Raw genomic sequence first — 21714 nt, 5'->3', positions numbered from 1 at the left:
GATGTAGGTGGGAGGTCTTTTTTAAAGTGGTACTTAGAAAGTGGCTGAACTTGAGGCAGTCTGGTGAGGCAAAAGTCTGTGGAACCATCAGAATTTCATGTACTCTTTAGTAGGTTACAGTCACATTGGGACCTTCTGTACTACAAAAATTCAGATTATTCTACATGGCTCCAAAATTCTGTTTCTTTTCCACAGGTAAAGTATGTAAAACTCCTGCAGAGCCTAAGAATGGCATGGTGCACATAGACACAGACATCAATGTTGGATCCAGAATTAATTATTCTTGTAATATAGGGTGAGTTGACAATAACATCTCTTGGTTTAAGATTTGCAGAATAGCAATACCACCTTCTAGTCACTTATTGTAAAGGAGAACTAGACTATGACCATCTGCTTTTTAAAAATATATATTTTTATTGATTTCAGAGTGGAAGGGAGAGGGAAAGAAAAAGAGAAACATCAGTGATGAGAGAGCCGTTGATTGGCTGCCTCCTGAATGCCTCACACTGGAGATTGAGCCTGCAACCTGGGAATCGAATTGTGACCTCCTGGCTCATAGGTAGATGCTCACACACTGAGCTACGCTGGCCAGGCGACCATCTGGTCTTTAAAAGTCTGAATATAGGTGTTCAATTCCTGATTGGAATGAGCAAAGTGTTGATGAGATTCCGAGGGAAATCAGTGATCTTCGTGGAAACCACAGTAGTGCATATAAGAAAAGTGAGGTACTCACCAGGTAGAAAGGACAAAAATGAGGGGAGGGCAGAGTCAACCCATATAAACAGCCCTAACTCAGATCGGACATGGCTGGAACCAAGGGAAGGCCACTGAGCAGGTGTGTGAGAAAACAAATCTTAAAGGCAATTGCACCATTCATTTGCTAGGGCTGTCGTAAGAAAGTACGACAAACTGCGTGGCTTAGCTCAGCAGAAACTTATTCTCAGACAGTTCTGGAGGCTGGAAGTCCAAAATGAAGGTGTTGGCAGGACAGGCTCCCTCCAAAGCCTCCCTCTGCCAACTTGTGGGAGCCTCCGGCCTTCCTTGGCAGTGTCAGCATCACTCCCATTTCTGCCTCTGTTTTCCCACAGCGATCTTCCCTCTGTATCTGTGTCTCTACATAGCATGTCTCCTCTCTGTGTGGATCTATGTTCAAACTTCTCCCTTTTTATAAGGATGTCAGTCATATTGGATTAGGGCTGCCCTATTGACCTCATCTTGACTCTATTACATCTGCAAAGACCCTGTTTCCAAATAAGGTCACATTCATGGGGACTTCAGCATATCTTTTTGAGGAACGCTATTCAACCCTATAGCAGAGCCCCCTGTGAAAATGTCAGTCATAAAGTGTTTACTGGTCAGGGGTCCTGCTTACCCTTGCTCAGCGTACAGTGGACCCTTGCTCACATTCTCTGTGTGAGCAACAGAGCCCATTAGGGACTCTGGGCTACACTCGGGCCAGGATAAGCACTGAAAAAATCACTTGTGGTCACTAACATATGTATTCACCACCCTAGGCCTCACAGAGCACAGTACCTATAATCTGATAAAGTAAAATTAGAATAATCTAAACACTTCTCTCCTTCTGTGAGCTCTTTAAAGTACAATCAATATATTTTCTGACTGTACCTTCTTAATGTTGCTTTACTAAATGGAAGTGGACTGTCTATGGTATGAACCAGCAAACCAAGAGTTAGAGGAAATTGTGGAACATATCCTGTTTAAATTTTTCACAAGATTCAGTTGCACACTGCTTTTGTAAAACTAGTTGGAAATTGGGAATGTCTGCACATGAATGAAAAGCAAAATTGTCAAACTAAAAAAAAAATCTGTGATAAACACACTGAATTATGTAGGAAATTAAAGCAGAAAGTAAGAAAAAATTAACCCAATTCTTCCAGAAATTAATGAAAAAGAATAAAGAAAAATACAAAAGAGAAGCTATGTTTATACAGTCAAAATGAGGATTTAAAATACAGGGAACAAAAACTCCCAAAGGGAGAATAATAATCCATACGTTAGCCATCATAGGGAAATGTCTGTATTCAGGAAGAGAGATTGGACTTTGGGTGGCAAACACACAATGCAATATACAGATGATTCATTATAGAATTGTACACTTGAAACTGATATAATTTTATTAAGCAATATCACCCCTAAAGATTTATTTTAAAACATAAAAATAAGAAAGGCATGTTTTTAAAACTTTAAGAATTCAGAAAGGAAATTAACAAACTTCACAACCTGCAAAAGAAATGGATGTATATTGGATAACAGTGATCCTACGAATCACTAAATTGCAGGAGATAGTGTTTCTAATGAGCCATGATAGTATTCATATATAGAGGCTTTAAATATATATTGAAGGAAAATATTACACTACTTAAGTACACATTCTGGAAAGAGAAAAACATAAATCTAGGAAATCCAGAAATAAATTTTTATAAAGGGAAAATGACACAGTACAGAAGTACTACCAGTGAGGTAGAAAATTCGTAAAAACAAATTTAAAAAAATCATGGTGGAATATTTTCAACAGTTATGAAACTAAATACAATGACAGAACTAAGTGTTCAAAAATAAAAGTTTGCAATGTAATAATTTAATAACAATCTCTAAAGTCATAAAATGTATCCATAATACCAGAAAATGGGAGATAGTAAGACAAGGTAAATTGGACTTATATTACACAGGGAATGGGTAAACTATATATCTTCTGACATGAAAATTGAGAAAATAGGTTTAATATATGTGCTGAGTAATTACACTACATATGCACATGAAATGAAATTTCTAATGGAATAAAATTGGATAATAATTAACTTCCCAATTAATAGAACACCTAAAAGAGGTGCACCTATCTGGTTCATATACTGTAGAAAATAAGAAGGAGGAAAAGGGAATAGTAAGGAATATATCTGTCTCTTCTGCCAAAGTAAGTCCCTCCTGTCTGAGGCAGATGTGTTTTATTCATTGCTGCATCTTCATCTTTGGACACTATGAAGCCAGTAGTCTAACTAATGATGACAAAAGCAAGATCAAAACACCATTTAATTCAGTAAATCTGAATGGTTTCATCTTCCTATTGAAGGACAAAGGCTTCTAAATGGGATTAAAATCATCAAATGTGGTATTGACAAGAAACTTGCCTAAATTAAAATTACATAGCAGTGTTCATTATGTGTGTATATCAGGAAAACGCAAACAAAGTTTAAAATGGCAATAAGAATATGAGAATAAAACAGGATTTAAGAAATTAGCAAACAGGTCTACAAGAGGATTATTTTATTTTGGTCCTGATACAATTCACAAGGAAGCCAAAAAATTAAGAAGCTGAGTATTACCCTCAGGAATTAAAGATGAAATATCCCTTTCAATAGTCAGAGGGTAGGAAAAGAGAAATGAGAAAACCCAGATAGAACAGGTGGAGTTTGGGCTAGTCCATAGGCTTCTCCCAGATTGTACTCTGGCGAGTCTGCCACGTATGCATGCTGTGAGGAAGTTCACGGGAGGTGGATGGAATAATTTTCACTTTTTTTAATTTTAATTTTATTTTTATTTTATTGATTTTTACAGAGAGGAAGAGAGAGGGATAGAGAGTTAGAAACATCAATGAGAGAGAATCATCGATCAGCTGCCTCCTGCACACCCCCTACTGGGGATGTGCCCGCAACCAAGGTACATGCCCTTGTCCAGAATCGAACCTGGGACCTTTCAGTCCGCAGGCTGAAGCTCCATCCACTGAGATTTTCACTTTTTGCCTTTAGGTATCAACTCATTGGTCACTCATCTGCCAAATGTATCATCTCAAGCAATACTGCCATTTGGGATACAGAGCCACCAGTCTGTCAAAGTGAGTTAACATCTCTTCCCGTTGATCCTATCAGTTCATCCTAGCAGTGTGCCCTTAGAATTATGAACACTCAATCTCATCCATCTTGGCAATGATATCCTTCCAATATTTGAACGAAAAGAGTCCTATTCTGAAAAGTGTTCACAATGTCCCAAACTTCTAGTTCTTCCTGGGTTTTCCTTATCTTGGGGTATAATTTAAAACAGCCCCCAACTTCCTCCTTTCTTGGTTGAACACTTCCCAATTTGAAGATCACTCTCTTCGGTGAAGTAAACAAACACAAAGTTAGTGAAAGTGGCCCAGCTTCCTCTCTACCCACTCTTAGCATCAGGTCCTATATTGAAGCAGTGGCTGTCTCCCTTCCTTCTAATTCTTTGAACAGTGACATGCTGTCTTCCTGGGAGTTGTTTGGAATATGAGCTTCCTACACTTTGGGTAGGAAGAGCAATGAGCAATCACAAATTAACCAAGAATATAAAGAGGATACACCCCTGGGTTTGGAGATAATGTGAAGAAATCGACACTCTCACAGCCAACTGCTGGTAGGATAAGTGGGAACAAACTTTCTAAAAGACCAATATGCAATAGGTGTCAAAACCCTTAAATGTAAACATGCCTTTCATTGAGAAATTTGACATTTTCTGATTTATTCTTTAAAAAATAATTACCATGTTTTTTTTTCCTGCAAGGATATTGCTATACAAATACTTATCTACATTATTGTTTGTGATAGTGAAAAAGCCAAAACAACATAAATGTTGAGCATATTTCAAACAATGTTTCAGAAATAATGGTATCCAAACGGGAGTGAGATGATCCTTTGGAAATTAGGAAGGAAATACAATTTCTGAATATATTTAGTTTTATTTTGTACTTTAAAATTTTCTCTTTATCTGTTTTTAAAGCACTTAATCCATTAGTATTTTGTATATGCACATTATTTCTAACTCAATAAATACACATTTATTGGGAAAAATAAAGGAACAAAGCATGTATTCTGCAAGAAAAAGAAAAAGTTTAAAATATGCCAGAATGCATTAGGCAAGAAAGACAGCTCTTCCAAATGCAATCAGATAGAACATTCTTACACTGAAATATTATTAAGCCAACAAAGAAATTTTAGATAAAAATATGGTATGTATGTATATTAAAAATTATACATTAAACAGTTAACAGTGTTTCTTTTTAGATAACAGATTTAAAGCTATTTTTTATTTATTTCATAAATTTTCTGCAGGAAAATGTCATCTGAAATATTTTCTTAAAAGTGAAAAGAAATAAGTGTTCCTACTATAAGGTAGAAATGATAGAAAGATTTTGTATGCTCATGAATGCTTTAAAATGCCTAGGAGTTATCTGATACTTAGATATTAGATTATATTTATCTATAAAATTATCTGTGCTTCCTATCTTTTTAGGAGTAGAATTTTTGATATATTTTTCCACTTCTATATTCTACCATTTCCTGAGTCAATATTGGCAAAAATATCTATATCTCTGATATTAACATTTTCTAAATTTTTAGCATACACTAGTCACTAGCACATATATTCTGTTATTTTTATTACTTCTGAATCCATGATTATTGTGTCATGTGCAATATTGCATATGTTTTGTTAGCTGGGCCAGAGCTTTTTGTGCTTATTTATTTGATAAAGATGCTATATGTATGCTACATCATATTACTCAGCAGTAGAATATAGCTGAATTACTTCTATAGCAAGAGAACTGAAAAAAGAATAGTGAAGGAACATAAAAAGTTCTCACATAACATGAGAAGCATGTGGACTATATATGAACATTTATTGCACTAAAGTTCATGAAAAACAGCAGGAGCCATCATATTGTGATTACCGAATCTACAGTTGTGCATAAAGTCTGTACATTAGAAAAGATTCGACAAGAGCCCAAGTGTTGTGATATTCATATTTGGTAATTTGGGATTTTTAAAAACTGATTACTAACATTCATAATTAAACTAGAGGACCGGTGCATGAAAACCCATGCACTCTGGGGGGTCCCTCAGCCCAGCCTGCGCCCTCTCGCAGTCCGGGACCCCTCGAGGGATGTCCACCTGCCAGCTTAGGCCTGCTCCCCAGGGGATAGGGCCTAAACTGGCACTCAGACATCCCTCTGGCAGCCTCGGAAACCTCGGGGGATGTCCAACTGACAGCTTAGGCCCACTTCCCACAGTAAGATATCCTTAGTGCTGCCCAGGAGGCAGGAGTTGCTCCCGCCACCTGCCGCTGTGCTCACAGCCATCAGCCTGGCTTGTGGCTGAGCAGAGTTCCCCCTGTGGAAACGCACTGACCACCAGGGGGTAGCTCCTGCATTGAATGTCTGCCCCCTGGTGGTCAATGCACATCATAGCCACTGATCATTCCTGGTCGTTCTGCATTAGGGTCAATTTGCATATTACCCTTTTATTATATAGCATATCACTTTAAGAAATAGAGGTTTTGTTTAACTTGCCATCCCTTCTCCAGGTATTCATTGTAAACCACCACCAACCATCGCCAACGGAGATTTCTTTAGCAACAGCAGAGACTATTTTCCGTACGGAATAGTGGTGACCTATCGCTGCAACCCTGGGATTGGAAGGAACAAGTTTGAACTCGTGGGCGAGAAGTCCATATATTGCACCAGCAAAGGTCAAGTGGGCCTCTGGAGTGGCCCCGCCCCTCAGTGCATCATACCTAATAAATGCACGCCTCCGCACGTTGAGAATGGAATAAGGGAGTCTGTAAAGAGAAGCTTGTTCTTCTTAAACGAAATCGTGAGCTTTAGGTGTCAGCCTGGCTTTGTCATGAAAGGCCCCTCCAGTGTGCGCTGCCAGGCCCAAAACAGATGGGAGCCCGAGTTGCCCAGCTGCTCCCCGGGTGAGTCTGACTGAGGCTTCGAGGGGGCCTGCAGGTGCCAGGAGCTGTGGGAGGATCCCCAGTTTTGTGTTTGTTCTGGGAGGGAGATGTGTGGTGAGCAGGGTGAGTAAATTTTCTAGGGGTGAAGCATGAAGCATGAAAGGAAGGAGTATGGGTGCCCGCACTCCTGTGGGTGTGCCTTCATCCTGAGAAGCGAGAGCATAATTCATCAGGGAAGGGGACATTTGGGATGCTCCTCTTGAGCAGTTCTCTGGGCAAAGCACCAGCTCTCAGTCAGAGAGAAGAAGGATGTGAGCCTTCTGGTCAGCTGTGTAATGAGTACTCTCTGTGCATCATCTCACTGACTCTTTACAATCCTCCTTTGAAAGAGTGCTATTCTCTTATTCATCTGACTGTGACGTTAGCTTGGTCTTTCAGAGGTTGAAGAAATCGTCCAAATCACGTGCCAGGAAGAGAATTCACATGTGTCAGGCCCTTTGTTAGACCAGAACCCTCTACTTATGAGTTCCTGACTCCTTGGATGAGTTATGATTTAGCAAAGAATATTCCTCCGTAACTGACAGGAACGTTGTGCCTGCTCTTTCCCCAGTTTGTCAGCAGCCTCCAGAAATCCTGCATGGCAAGCATACCCCCAGCCACAAGGACAGCTTCTCCCCTGGGCAGGAGGTGCTCTACAGCTGTGAGCCCGGCTATGACCTCAGAGGGGCTGCCTCCCTGCGCTGTTCGCCCCAGGGAGCCTGGAGCCCAGCCGCCCCAACATGCGCAGGTGCCTAAACTCTTATCTGGTTTGAAATTTTTAGCTTGGGGCTTTATTCTCCATGTGCCAGTGTTATCTCTGTTTGCTTTTCTTTTTCTCCAGTGAAATCGTGTGCTGCCTTCCAGGACCAACTTCCTAATGGCCGTGTGCTCTTTCCACTTAACTTGGAGCTTGGAGCAAGAGTGTCCTTCGTTTGTGATGAGGGGTGAGTGTGAGCTTGCCGGGCCCCCTGGACACTAAAATTGGTGTTAGAAGTTAATTCAAAAAGGGAAGGTTTTGGTGTGGCTAAAACAATTAATTCAGGGGATTACATCTTGGAAGTGTGTAAGGAAAGTAAGAGTAAGGAACAGATGAAAAAATAGCATGAGATATGAAGGAAAATTTGGGACATATATGAAATGGCAGGTATAAAGACAAATACAATGACAGGTTATGAATATATATGTGATGCAGTATTGAAAAAATAATATTTTCAAAGCAGAAAAACAGAAGAGTAATTTGGAGAGTCCCAAGAAAAGTGTGATATGTAACAAGAAGCTTATTAAAAATAATTAAGATGATTTAAGAATTATTTAAGTCATTTTTTAACCATCAAAAGGAAAATTTGTCATAAGAGTAAAAGCATAAGAATGGGTATTTTATTCTAATCACATATCTCTGGTCAGTAACGTGCTTGGGGCGCTGAAATGGGGTCCCGGTGGCTGGTGAATGTTTTATGTAACGACATTGTTCATGTGAGCCTGATGCTCTTCCTTCTCTGCATGGGAAGGATCCAGTGTGAGCAAAGAAGCACCTGACCTCAGACTGTTTCAAAGAATCCTGGCAGGCACCCAGTGACAGCACCCACTAAGATTTAGGAGCCATCGGGGTCCCACATGCATTGACCATTCTGGATGGTCGCATACAAAAGTCATTTCTGGTCTCCTTTCCCTTACCCTAGAGTACTCAAACTTACTCAATAGCCCAATGTGCCTTCTTCACAGCCATCACAGCCAGAGAGACAAAAGGACAATATTTGTGCTCTTTCCAGTTATCTCTGCTTTTTCCATCCAAACTGGGAACTGGTTTACTCGCTGTTCCAGTACCAGGATTAGGAGAATTAGGAGTCTGTTGCATTAGAAGACTGGGTTTCCCAGATGACGAGTAAATTTATCAGGTTTATCATGGGATGATCAGCTAGAGATTCACTTCTCAGAATATGGGTCCAGGATCAAGGGGAGACTGCTATGCTATGCCTGCCTTCTTCAGTTCAGCCTGGCACTATGAGTTATGTGGCCAACTAACTGTCCTCCCTAACTGGAGGCTGTGATTTGTTCAGATCGATATGGCCTCCAAACTTCTGCCACTTGTTGGTTTCTGATGCTAAGGTTTTCGGCAGGGCCTCAGATTCTTGCAAACTGAAACAGCTCACCTATGCACTACCATTTTCTTCTTTAGATTCCATCTACAAGGCAGCTCTGCTAGCCATTGTGTCTTGGTTGAAATGGAGAGCCTCTGGAATAGCAGTGTCCCTGTGTGTGAACGTGAGTAGAAGGAATAACACTTTTTGGATAGTTCCTCCCTTAATATATTTAGTATTTTGACATATGGCAACCCCAATATGGTTTTTCTATTTTCTAATCTGAATTATTGAGATATAGTTGCTTTGTAAAATAGTGTTTCTTTATGACCAATTTGTTGTGATGCATTTTATTGTACGTCATGTGTTTTGGGAACCATTTTCTCTGTCTCTGTTATTTTGAATTCTTCGCTCTAGGTGATATATCCTGCAGTAGTTTGCCTCTAGATCAGGAGAGACTAAATAATGTGAAGCTTTGACAATTTTCTTCCTTTCTTCTTTCCTAATTCTTTCTTTTCCTTTCTTTTTCTAATATCAGGATGTAATCACTCTACATTTTTTCTACCTACTGGCTAATATGTAAATATGAAACATGCATTCATTCAAACAACTATTTACTGAGCACATACTATGTGCTTGGTATTTTCCTAAGCACTAGAGTTATAGCAGTGAAAAAGATAAGTTAATGCCCTGTCCCCATGTTATTTATGCCCCATTGGGGAGATGGTCAGAAAAAAACAATAAACAAATAAATGTTATTTAAGTGATAGATCAGAGCAGTGAAAGAATGAGGGAGAAGTTGGTAGCAACATTACATGGGGTAAGCAGTTTAAGACGCCTTAAACTCTCAAAACACGTACTTAAATAAGTTATGTTGAAAGATTCAGAAGTAATAAGCTGATTAAAACGTGAGTCTCCTGCCACTCAGTTGGTTGGAGCATTGTCCTGTACACCAAAAACTTGCAGGTTGGATTCCCAGTCAAGGTACATATCTAGGTTTCAGGTTCCATCCTGGTCAGGGTGTGTATAGGAGGCAATCAATTGATGTTTCTCTCACACATTGATGTTTCTCTCTTTCTTGTCTCTCTCTCTCTCTCTCTCTCTCTCTCTCTCTCTCTCTCTCTCTCTCTCAATAAAAATATATCCTCAGGTGAAGATTTAAAAATAAAACAGTCTCCTGTATATAGGGTCAATACCAAGTTCTCCTGTTATACCCAATTATATTTTGCCCAATAAAGAAAAGACTTTGCTTTATCTCTTGACCTTAAAGATTTTATATATAATATCATATATATGACAATCACATTTTACTACAATGTCTATGTTGTTAGAAATCTACTCAGACATCAAAGTGTGCTTTTTATAGTAAAACTTATGAGAAAATAGCTTACATACTGTTATCTGCTATCCAAAGTTTCTTCATGGGAATGGGAATGATAAGTGGCTGTCCTACTGGCCTGCATGAGAACTCAGTTATTGATTCTACATCTTTCTTATTTTACTGACTCTTCCTATTGACGTAGCTTCCTCAAAACACCAAGCCTAGTTAGAAAAGCCAATTAGAAGTGAGGAGGGGATTGTTCTATACAGACAAGAGATATTAGAAAGAGGTAACAAGTTGAAGCCTGACAGAAAGTAAAGAAGAAAATTAAGTCATAAGGAGATCCAGACATTTTAAAAAACAAAGCAATCTGAGTTGCTTAGAATTTTTACAATAACCGCAGAGGCTTCAATTCATTGTGTCAGCACACTGTCATAATCAAGATCGATGGCCAGATCAATAAGTTATCACGGAAAAGTTTCACATCTTTAAGGTGATTAGTACACGTGGAATACATTGTAAAAATATTTCTTGAAAATGTCTTCCTTGGAGGACAGTGACTTTATCTGTACTCTTCATCACTATATTCCAGGGCTCCAATGAGTGACTGACACAGAGTATGCGCTCAAGTAATATTTATTAAGTAGTTGAATGAGTTATCCTCTAAAGGATTGTTATTCTTCATTAAAAGTTTTGCTACTTAATTCAAGGGTGTTATGTTTCTATTATCCAGAAGACTTAACTATCAGGAAGATTCAAGATAAGCAGATTTCTTTTGTACTTTTTCCATGAAAAATGAGATGGAGATCTTACATCATTTAGCCCATCTCATCAAAGGCCGACAGCAAAGATACAGTCATTGGTGTTTTCTAGGAGCACCAACCATAGCATCCTATGCCTGTAGACTACCTCTAGTGAAAACGCCTCAATGAAACTAACAGCCCTTGCGTTCTTTCCAGAAATCGTATGTCCAAATCCTCCAGATATTCGTAATGGAAGACACACAGGAAGACTTCTGGAAATCTTTTCTTTTGGAAAAGAAGTAACTTACACATGTGATCCCCAACCAGACAGAGGGACGGCCTTCAGTCTCATTGGGGAGAGCACCATCCGCTGCACAAGTGACAGTCGAGGGAACGGGATCTGGAGTGGCCCTGCCCCTCACTGTGGACATCCAGGTTAGTACATACTATGCCACATCCCAAATGGCTCCAGAAATATCTAGAACAGAACTTCCAGAATCTTCTAATTACAACATCATGCTAATTTGTGCACTTGGCACAATTAAATGCAAAATCGGTTATAAATGATTTTAAGATGTGTTAACATGTAAGAGTCTGATAACTTTCATTGCTAGAGAGTTGGTGAAAAGAAGATGGTGGGCGGTAGTTCTAATTAAAACTATCATTGGAAGAAAAATGTTTTCAAAGCATAGAAATTGAAAGCAAACACCTATGGACCTTAACTAGCTAAGTTATGCCATCTACAGTTTTTGGAGGGAAGCACAGGTCAGTAGAGAATAAGGCCAGGCAAAACCACTTTTTAATTACTCATTTGGCCCAAGGCCCCTGTGCATTCTCTGTGAAAACTGAGCTGCATTGTACACAAACTACATAGATTGCTGTAGATAATTTGGTCTAAGCTCTAAATTAAATTAAGTCTTATTTGCTCCTTTGCCCCCAGTTATTTTAGTTGTTGAAATCTTCTCACTTTGGTGGAAAGAAAAGGCAAAGGAAAATGCAAACGATAAAGAGTGTGTGTATTACTAAGGTCTGGAGAAGGTTTCCTAAGACACCCAACCCCCCCCCCCCCCCCCCCAAGACATCAACCTTCAGGGAGTGAATACAGGAAGGAAAAATGAAATTGTAGAAGGGGCATTATATACTGCCCACTGGGAAAGTCTGAGAGAAAAGAAAAATTCTAAAAGGAAAAGGACCACCCTGGCCGGTTTTGCTTAGTGGATAGAGCGTCAGCCTGTGTACTAAAGGGTCCCAGGTTCGATTCCAGTCAGGAGCACATGCCTGGGTTGCGGGCTCCATCCCCCCAGTAGGGGACATGCAGGAGGCAGCCAATCAATGATTCTCCCTCATCATTGATGTTTCTATCTCTCCATCTCCCTTCCTTCCTCTCTGAAATCAATAAAAAAATATATTTATAAGTAAATAGATAAATAAATAAATAAATAAATAAATAATAAATAGAAATGGACCATGTGATCCCCAACCAGACAGAAGTCATTCTAACCACTCAGAAGTCATTTTGGCCCCTATTCTCCTCTTTCCTCACCATAGCTTCAATTTGGGATGCACTTATAAGCTTGTTTACCCGTGTAGAGACCTAGTCCAAATTTACTGAATCGATAACGAGGGACAATCTTCTCTTACGTTTTATGATTTTTTTTCATTAGAAACCTATCTAAGATGGCAACTCTAGTTTTATCAACTAGATTTTTAGACTAGAGACCTGCCAGGTTACTTTTATTTGGCCTTCATGGTCAATTTCAATCCCGATGGGCACTCTTTGATATAGAAGCTAGTAGAGCTAATATTTAAGCTGTAAGATAAAACTAAATAGGTAATATAGATGAATACATTTCCTATTAAAAAAAAACCTTGCAAATAAGCCACATTTTCTATTGAGAAAAATCTGTGAATTCTTTTTGGGATGAAAAATTGCTTTGCAAATCCTCCAACAGAAAATGCTCTGGGTGCAGAACTGGCTGTCGTATATCCATAACTATTTAATAAATAACCTGAAAGGAGGTGGAGGGCAGCTGAAAGAGAAGCTAAAATAGAAGTTATTGCCAAAACCAAGTACAGATGATTTCTATTTTTCCAAGCTTTGTACTGTTTGAGATTCACATTATTTGACCCTAAATCTAATAGGCCACAGGAGCATGGAGCTAAAGCTAGAAGTGGATTTAATTTACACTTCAAACAAATGTTTTCTTATAATAAAAAGTACAGTTTTGTTTGTTTCATTTTAAGGAAATGCTACTTATTTCCTCCTTGTGTTAAAATGGCTTACTTAGGAATCAGACCTACAAAATAGGTGGCCCCTTCCTAGTGTCAAGAAATACCTTGAGTTCTCCATTCCTCCATTGGGGTTTTGATTCACTGAAGTACAAGGACATTTCCTATTTGGCCTAAGACCCCGTGCATTCAGACAGAAATGGTGGAACCTGAGCAGAAGAACTCTTTTTGGCTCCCTAAAAATGTGAAAAATTGAATTGAAATTGTCTTTGACAGCAAATTATATGAGCAAAATAACCAGATAGCAGAATAGTTTTCCAGATAGTATATTTTCTAATGGGCAGATGCTAATGGAACTTTCCCTCCCAAGGTTACAAGGAAATTATCTTTCCAGAACTAAAACTTTCTTTTGTTCTGCATCAAATCTAATGAGAAAGAGAGGGAGGGAGGGAGAAAGAGAGGGAGGGAGGGAGGGAGGGCGAGGGAGGGAAGGAGAGAGAGAGAGAGAGAGAACGGCATTGTGTCTTTTTATGTTAAATCTGCTGTTCTTGATATCTTGGTTTTTAGGTTACTGTAATGCTCCAGATCATTTTCAATTTGCTGAGTTGAAAACCCAAACCAATGAATCTGCATTTCCTATTGGGACATCTTTAAAGTATGAATGCCGCCCTGAGTACTACCGGAGGTCATTCTTCATCAGGTGTCTAGACAACTTGGAGTGGTCAGGTGCCCGGGATGTCTGTAAACGTGAGTAAAACCTGTATTGAAGATTCCCATATCTATCAAACTCTCCATAGGATCTTCTTCAACTTTTTCAAATTTTAGAGATAAGAAAACTTTGCTCCTCAGAAGTGTCCAGTTAGGTGGATATAAGAGTTGGTGTTGTAGGTCATCCCTAATTATGAGTTGAAATGTTTATTTCATGAAACTGCTTTAATATATTTTTGCAGGAAAAAACACACAAAACCTATTCCTTATGAGAATGTAAGAAATGAACAACTGCAGACTAGGAAAAAATTTATAAGGAGACATACACTGAGTGGCCAGATCATTATGATCTCTGAACGCATAATAATCTGGCCACTCAGAGTGTGTGTGTGTGTGTGTGTGTGTGTGTGTGTGTGTGTGTGTATTATTAGAGACCTGGTGCATGAATTCATGCATGGCTGTGGTCCGGCCAGCTGGCCAGGGGAAGGGGACATGGGTGGTTGGCCGGCCTGCCTGTTTGTCGAACTCCTGGTCGAGGGGACAATTTGCATATTAGCCTTTTATTATATAGGATATACACTGAGTGGCCAAATTATTATGCGTTCAGAGATCATAATAATCTGGCTACTCAGGGTACACTGTTTTAATAACCAGGTAGGAAAAAAATTATACTGGTAGGATATAAGGCTATAATTATCCTCTATATTTCGATGAGCAATTTGAGGTAGATATAAGACAGATGTAGATGGGAGGTCTTTTTTAAAGTGATACTTAGAACGTGGCTGAACGTGAGGCAGTTTGGTGAGGCAAAAGTCTGTGGAACCATCAGAATTTCATGTACTCATTAGTAAGTTACAGTCACGTTGGGACCCTCTGCACTACAAAAATTCAGATTATTCTACCTGGCTCCAAAATTCTGTTTCTTTTCCACAGGTAAAGTATGTAAAACTCCTGCAGAGCCTAAGAATGGCATGGTGCACATAGACACAGACATCAATGTTGGATCCAGAATTAATTATTCTTGTAATATAGGGTGAGTTGACAATAACATCTCTTGGTTTAAGATTTGCAGAATAGCAATACCACCTTCTAGCCACTTATTGGAAAGGAGAACTAGACTATGACCACCTGCTTTTTAAAAAAATATATTTTTATTGATTTCAGAGTGGAAGGGAGAGGGAAAGAAAAAGAGAAACATCAGTGATGAGAGAGCCGTTGATTGGCTGCCTCCTGAATGCCTCACAATGGAGATTGAGCCTGCAACCTGGGAATCAAATTGTGACCTCCTGGCTCATAGGTGGATGCTCACCCACTGAGCTACGCTGGCCAGGCGACCATCTGGTCTTTAAAAGTCTGAATATAGGTGTTCAATTCCTGATTGGAATGAGCAAAGTGTTGATGAGATTCCGAGGGAAATCAGTGATCTTCGTGGAAACCACAGTAGTGCATATAAGAAAAGTGAGGTACTCACCAGATAGAAAGGACAAAAATGAGGGGAGGGCAGAGTCAACCCATATAAACAGCCCTAACTCAGATCAGACATGGCTGGAACCAAGGGAAGGCCACTGAGCAGGTGTGTGAGAAAACAAATCTTAAAGGCAATTGCACCATTCGGTTGCTAGGGCTGTCGTAAGAAAGTACGACAAACTGCGTGGCTTAGAACAGCAGAAAGTTATTCTCAGACAGTTCTGGAGGCTGGAAGTCCAAAATGAAGGTGTTGGCAGGACAGGCTCCCTCCAAAGCCTCCCTCTGCCATCTTGTGGGAGCCTCCGGCCTTCCTTGGCAGTGTCAGCATCACTCCCATTTCTGCCTCTGTTTTCCCACAGCGATCTTCCCTCTGTATCTGTGTCTCTACATAGCATGTCTCCTCTCTGTGTGGATCTATGTTCAAACTTCTCCCTTTTTATAAGAACGTCAATCATATTGGATTAGGGCTGCCCTGTTGACCTCATCTTGACTCTATTACATCTGCAAAGACCCTATTTCCAAATAAGGTCACATTCATGGGGACTTCAGCATATCTTTTTGAGGAACGCTATTCAACCCTATAGCAGAGCCCCCTGTGAAAATGCCAGTCATAAAGTGTTTACTGGTCAGGGGTCCTGCTTACCCTTGCTCAACTTACAGTGGACCCTTGCTCACGTTCTCTGTGTGAGCAACAGAGCCCATTAGGGACTCTGGGCTGCACTCGAGCCAGGATAAGCACTTGTGGTCACTGACATATGTATTCGCCAACCTAGGCCTCACAGAGCACAGTACCTATACGCCGACAAAGTAAAATTAGAATAATCTAAACACTTCTCTCCTTCTGTGAGCTCTTTAAAGCACAATCAATAAATGTTCTGACTGTACCTTCTTCATGTTGCTTTACTAAATGGAAGTGGACTGTCTATGGTATGAACCAGCAAACCATTGAGCTTATGATAAGTCTCAGGAAATAATTTAAAAGAGACCAATCTGAAAAATCATAATTTACCCTTCAGTTACTTCCAAGAGTTAGAGGAAACTTTTGGAACATATCCTTTCTAAATTTTTAACAAAATTCAGTTGCACACTGCTTTTGTAAAACTAGTTGGAAATTGGGAATGTCTTCACATGAATGAAAAGCAAAATTGTCAAACTGAAAAAAAAAAAATCTGTGATCAACACACTGAATTATGTAGGAAATTAAAGCAGAAAGTAAGAAAATATTAACCCAATTCTTCCAGAAATTAATGGAAAAAATAAAGAAAAATACAAAAGAGAAGCTATGTTTATACAGACAGAATGAGGATTAAAAATACAGGGAACAAAAACACCCAAAGGGAGAATAATAAGTCATACGTTAGCCATCATAGGGAAATGTCTGTATTCAGGAAGAGAGATTTGACTTTGGGTGGCAAACACACAATGCAATATACAGATGATTCATTATAGAATTGTATACTTGAAACTGATATAATTTTATTACCCAATATCACCCCTATAGATTTATTTTAAAAAATAAAAATAAGAAAGGCATGTTTTTAAAACTAAGAATTCAGAAAGGAAATTAACAAACTACACAACCTGCAAAAGAAATTGATGCATATTGGATAACAGTGATCCTACGAATCACTAAATTGCAGGAGATGGTGTTTCTAATGAGCCAAGATAGTATTCATATATAGAGGCTTTAAATATATATTGAAGGAAAAAATTACACTACTTAAGTACACATTCTGGGGAGAGAAAAACATAAATCTAGGAAATCCAGAAATAAATTTTTAAAAAGGGAAAATCACACAGGACAAAAGTACAACCAGTGAGGTAGAAAATTTGTAAAAACAAATTTAAAAAAATCATGGCGGAATATTTTCAACAGTTATGAAACTAAATACAATGACAGAACTAAGTGTTCAAAAATAAAAGTTTGCAATGTAATAATTTAATAACAATCTCTAAAGTCATAAAATGTATCCATAAAACCAGAAAATGGGAGATAGTAAGACAAGGTAAATTGGACTTATATTACACAGGGAATGGGTAAACTATATATCTTCTGACATGAAAATTGAGAAAATAGGTTTAATATATGTGCTGAGTAATTACACTATATATGCACATGAAATGAAATTTCTAATGGAATAAAATTGGATAATAATTAACTTCCCAATTAATAGAACACCGAAAAGAGGTGCACCTATCTGGTTCATATACTGTAGAAAGTAAGAAGGAGGAAAAGGGAACAGGCAGGAATGTATCTGTCTCTTCTGCCAAAATCAGTCCCTCCTGTCTGAGGCAGATGTGTTTTATTCATTGCTGCATCTTCATCTTTGGACACTATGAAGCCAGTAGTCTAACTAATGATGACAAAAGCAAGATCAAAACACCATTTAATTCAGTAAATCTGAATGGTTTCATCTTCCTATTGAAGGACAAAGGCTTCTAAATAGGATTAAAATCATCAAATGTGGTATTGACAAGAAACTTGCCTAAATTAAAATTACATAGCAGTGTTCATTATGTGTGTATATCAGGAAAACGCAAACAAAGTTTAAAATGGCAATAAGAATATGAGAATAAAACAGGATTTAAGAAATTATCAAACAGGTCTACAAGAGGATTATTTTATTTTGGTCCTGATACAATTCACAAGGAAGCCAAAAAATTAAGAAGCCGAGTATTGCCCTCAGGAATTAAAGATGAAATATCCCTTTCAATAGTCAGAGGGTAGGAAAAGAGAAATGAGAAAACCCAGATAGAACAGGTGGAGTTTGGGCTAGTCCATAGGCTTCTCCCAGATTGTACTCTGGCGAGTCTGCCACGTATGCATGCTGTGAGGAAGTTCATGGGAGATGGATGGAATAATTTTCACTTTTTTTAATTTTAATTTTATTTTTATTTTATTGATTTTTACAGAGAGGAAGAGAGAGGGATAGAGAGTTAGAAACATCAATGAGAGAGAATCATCGATCAGCTGCCTCCTGCACACCCACTACTGGGGATGTGCCCACAACCAAGGTACATGCCCTTGACCAGAATCGAACCTGGGACCTTTCAGTCCACAGGCCGAAGCTCCATCCACTGAGATTTTCACTTTTTGCCTTTAGGTATCAACTCATTGGTCACTCATCTGCCAAATGTATCATCTCAAGCAATACTGCCATTTGGGATACAGAGCCACCAGTCTGTCAAAGTGAGTTAACATCTCTTCCTGTCGATCCCACCAGTTCATCCTAGCAGTGTGCCCCTAGAATTATGAACACTCAATCTCATCCATCTTGGTAATGATATCCTTCCAATATTTGAACGAAAAGAGTCCTATTCTGAAAAGTGTTCACAATGTCCCAAACTTCTAGTTCCTCCTGGGTTTTCCTTATCTTGGGGTATAATTTAAAACAGCCCCCAACTTCCTCCTTTCTTGGTTGAACACTTCCCAATTTGAAGATCACTCTCTTCGGTGAAGTAAACAAACACAAAGTTAGTGAAAGTGGCCCAGCTTCCTCTCTGCCTACTCTCAGCATCAGGTCCTATATTGAAGCAGAGGCTGTCTCCCTTCCTTCTAATTCTTTGAACAGTGACATGCTGTCTTCCTGGGAGTTGTTTGGAATATGAGCTTCCTACACTTTGGGTAGGAAGAGTAATGATCAATCACAAATTAACCAAGAATATAAAGAGGATACACCCCTGGGTTTGGAGATAATGTGAAGAAATCCAAACTCTCACAGCCAACTGCTGGTAGGATAAGTGGGAACAAACTTTCTAAAAGACCAATATGCAATAGGTGTCAAAACCCTTAAATGTAAACATGCCTTTAATTGAGAAATTTGACATTTTCTGATTTATTCTTTAAAAAATAATTACCATGTGTTTTTTTCCTGCAAGGATATTGCTATACAAATACTTACCTACATTATTGTTTGTGATAGTGAAAAAGCCAAAACAACATAAATGTTGAGCATATTTCAAAAAATGTTTCAGAAATAATGGTATCCAAACGGGAGTGAGATGATCCTTTGGAAATTAGGAAGGAAATACAATTTCAGAATATATTTAGTTTTATTTTGTGCTTTAAAATTTTCTGTTTATCTGTTTTTAAAGCACTTAATCCATTAGTATTTTGCATATGCACATTATTTCTAACTCAATAAATACACATATATTGGGAAAAATAAGGGAACAAAGCATGTATTCTGCAAGAAAAAGAAAAAGTTTAAAATATGCCAGAATGCATTAGCCAAGAAAGACAGCTCTTCCAAATGCAATCAGATAGAACATTCTTACACTGAAATATTATTAAGCCAACAAAGATATTTTGGAAAAAATATGGTATGTATGTATATTAAAAGTTATACATTAAACAGTTAACAGTGTTTCTTTTTAGATAACAGATTTAAAGCTATTTTTTATTTATTTCATAAATTTTCTGCAGGAAAATATTATCTGAAATATTTTCTTAAAAGTGAAAAGAAATAAGTGTTCCTACTATAAGGTAGAAATGATAGAAAGATTTTGTATGCTCATGAATGCTTTAAAATGCCTAGGAGTTATCTGATTCTTAGATATTAGATTATATTTGTCTATAAAATTATCTGTGCTTCCTATCTTTTTAGGAGTAGAATTTTTGATATATTTTTCCACTTCTATATTCTACCATTTCCTGAGTTAATATTGGCAAAAATATCTATATCTCTGATATTAACATTTTCTAAATTTTTAGCATAGACTAGTCACTAGTACATATATTCTGTTATTTTATTACTTCTGAATCCATGATTATTGTGTCATGTGCAATATTGCATATTTTTTGTTAGCTGGGCCAGAGCTTTTTGTGCTTATTTATTTGATAAAGATGCTATATGTATGCTACATCATATTACTCAGCAGTAGAATATAGCTGAATTACTTCTATAGCAAAAGAACTGAAATAAGAATAGTGAAGGAGCATAAAAGTTCTCACATAACATGAGAAGCATGTGGACTATATATGAACATTTATTGAACTAAAGTTCATGGAGAAGAGCAGGAGCCATCATATTGTGATTACCGAATCTACAGTTGTGCATAAAGTCTGTACGTTAGAAAAGATTCGACAAGAGCCCAAGTGTTGTGAATATTTGAATTTAGTAATTTGGGTTTTTTAAAAACTGGTTACTAACATTCATAATTCAACTAGAGGACCGGTGCATGAAAAAATCCATGCACTATAGGGGGGTCCCTCAGCCCGGCCTGCGCCCTCTCGCAGTCCGGGACCCCTCGAGGGATATCCACCTGCCATCTTAGGCCTGCTCCCCAGGGGATAGGGCCTAAACTGGCACTCAGACATTCCTCTGGCAGCCTGGGAACCCTCAGGGGATGTCCAACTGAGAGCTTAGGCCCACTTCCCACATCAGATATCCTTAGTGCTGCCCAGGAGGCAGGAGAGGCTCCCGCCACCTGCCACTGTGCTCACAGCCATCAGCCTGGCTTGTGGCTGAGTGGCACTCCCCCTGTGGAAACGCACTGACCACCAGGGGTTAGCTCCTGCATTGAATTTCTGCCCCCTGGTGGTCAGTGCACATCATAGCCACTGATCATTCCTGGTTGTTCTGCATTAGGGTCAATTTGCATATTACCCTTTTATTATATAAGATATAACTTTAAGAAATTGAAGCTTTGTTTAACTTGCCATCCCTTCTCCAGGTATTCATTGTAAACCACCACCAACCATCCCCAACGGAGATTTCTTTAGCAACAGCAGAGACTATTTTCCGTACGGAATAGTGGTGACCTATCGCTGCAACCCTGGGATTGGAAGGAACAAGTTTGAACTGGTGGGCGAGAAGTCCATATATTGCACCAGCAAAGGTCAAGTGGGCCTCTGGAGCGGCCCCGCCCCTCAGTGCATCGTACCTAACAAATGCACGCCTCCACACGTTGAGAATGGAATAAGGGAGTCTGCAAACAGAAGCTTGTTCTTCTTAAATGAAATCGTGAGCTTTAGGTGTCAGCCTGGCTTTGTCATGAAAGGCCCCTCCAGTGTGCGCTGCCAGGCCCAAAACAGATGGGAGCCCGAGTTGCCCAGCTGCTCCCCGGGTGAGTCTGACTGAGGCTTCGAGGGGGCCTGCAGGTGCCAGGAGCTGTGGGAGGACCCCAAGTTTTGTGTTTGTTCTGGGAGGGAGATGTGTGGTGAGCAGGGTGAGTAAATTTTCTAGGGGTGAAGCATGAAGCATGAAAGGAAGGAGTATGGGTGCCCGCACTCCTGTGGGTGTGCCTTCATCCTGAGAAGCGAGAGCATAATTCATCAGGGAAGGGGACATTTGGGATGCTCCTATTGAGCAGTTCTCAGGGCAAAGCACCAGCTCTCAGTCAGAGAGAAAAAGGATGTGAGCCTTCTGGTCAGCTGTGTAATGAGTACTCTCTGTGCATCATCTCACTGACTCTTTAC

At 39.1% G+C, this 21714-nt stretch overlaps 1 protein-coding gene across 1 annotated transcript in view; it reads left to right on the top strand.

Moving 5' to 3' along the window:
• Nucleotides 1-21714, top strand: part of CR1 (complement C3b/C4b receptor 1 (Knops blood group)) — a 158635-nt gene that overhangs the window by 54075 nt on the left and 82846 nt on the right. The window contains exons 36-46 of the mRNA XM_054712264.1: nucleotides 196-295; nucleotides 3765-3850; nucleotides 6337-6729; nucleotides 7319-7495; nucleotides 7589-7691; nucleotides 8924-9009; nucleotides 11106-11324; nucleotides 13686-13865; nucleotides 14760-14859; nucleotides 18398-18483; nucleotides 20970-21362. Of these exons, the coding sequence (XP_054568239.1) occupies nucleotides 196-295; nucleotides 3765-3850; nucleotides 6337-6729; nucleotides 7319-7495; nucleotides 7589-7691; nucleotides 8924-9009; nucleotides 11106-11324; nucleotides 13686-13865; nucleotides 14760-14859; nucleotides 18398-18483; nucleotides 20970-21362 (1923 nt within the window). The remainder of the gene's footprint in view (nucleotides 1-195; nucleotides 296-3764; nucleotides 3851-6336; nucleotides 6730-7318; nucleotides 7496-7588; nucleotides 7692-8923; nucleotides 9010-11105; nucleotides 11325-13685; nucleotides 13866-14759; nucleotides 14860-18397; nucleotides 18484-20969; nucleotides 21363-21714) is intronic.

Source organism: Eptesicus fuscus, chromosome 22 (assembly GCF_027574615.1).
Source record: "Eptesicus fuscus isolate TK198812 chromosome 22, DD_ASM_mEF_20220401, whole genome shotgun sequence".
NCBI classification, from domain to species: Eukaryota; Metazoa; Chordata; class Mammalia; order Chiroptera; family Vespertilionidae; genus Eptesicus; species Eptesicus fuscus.
Note: the sequence above shows the minus strand (reverse complement) of the source record. Positions and strands in the feature narration are given on the sequence as shown.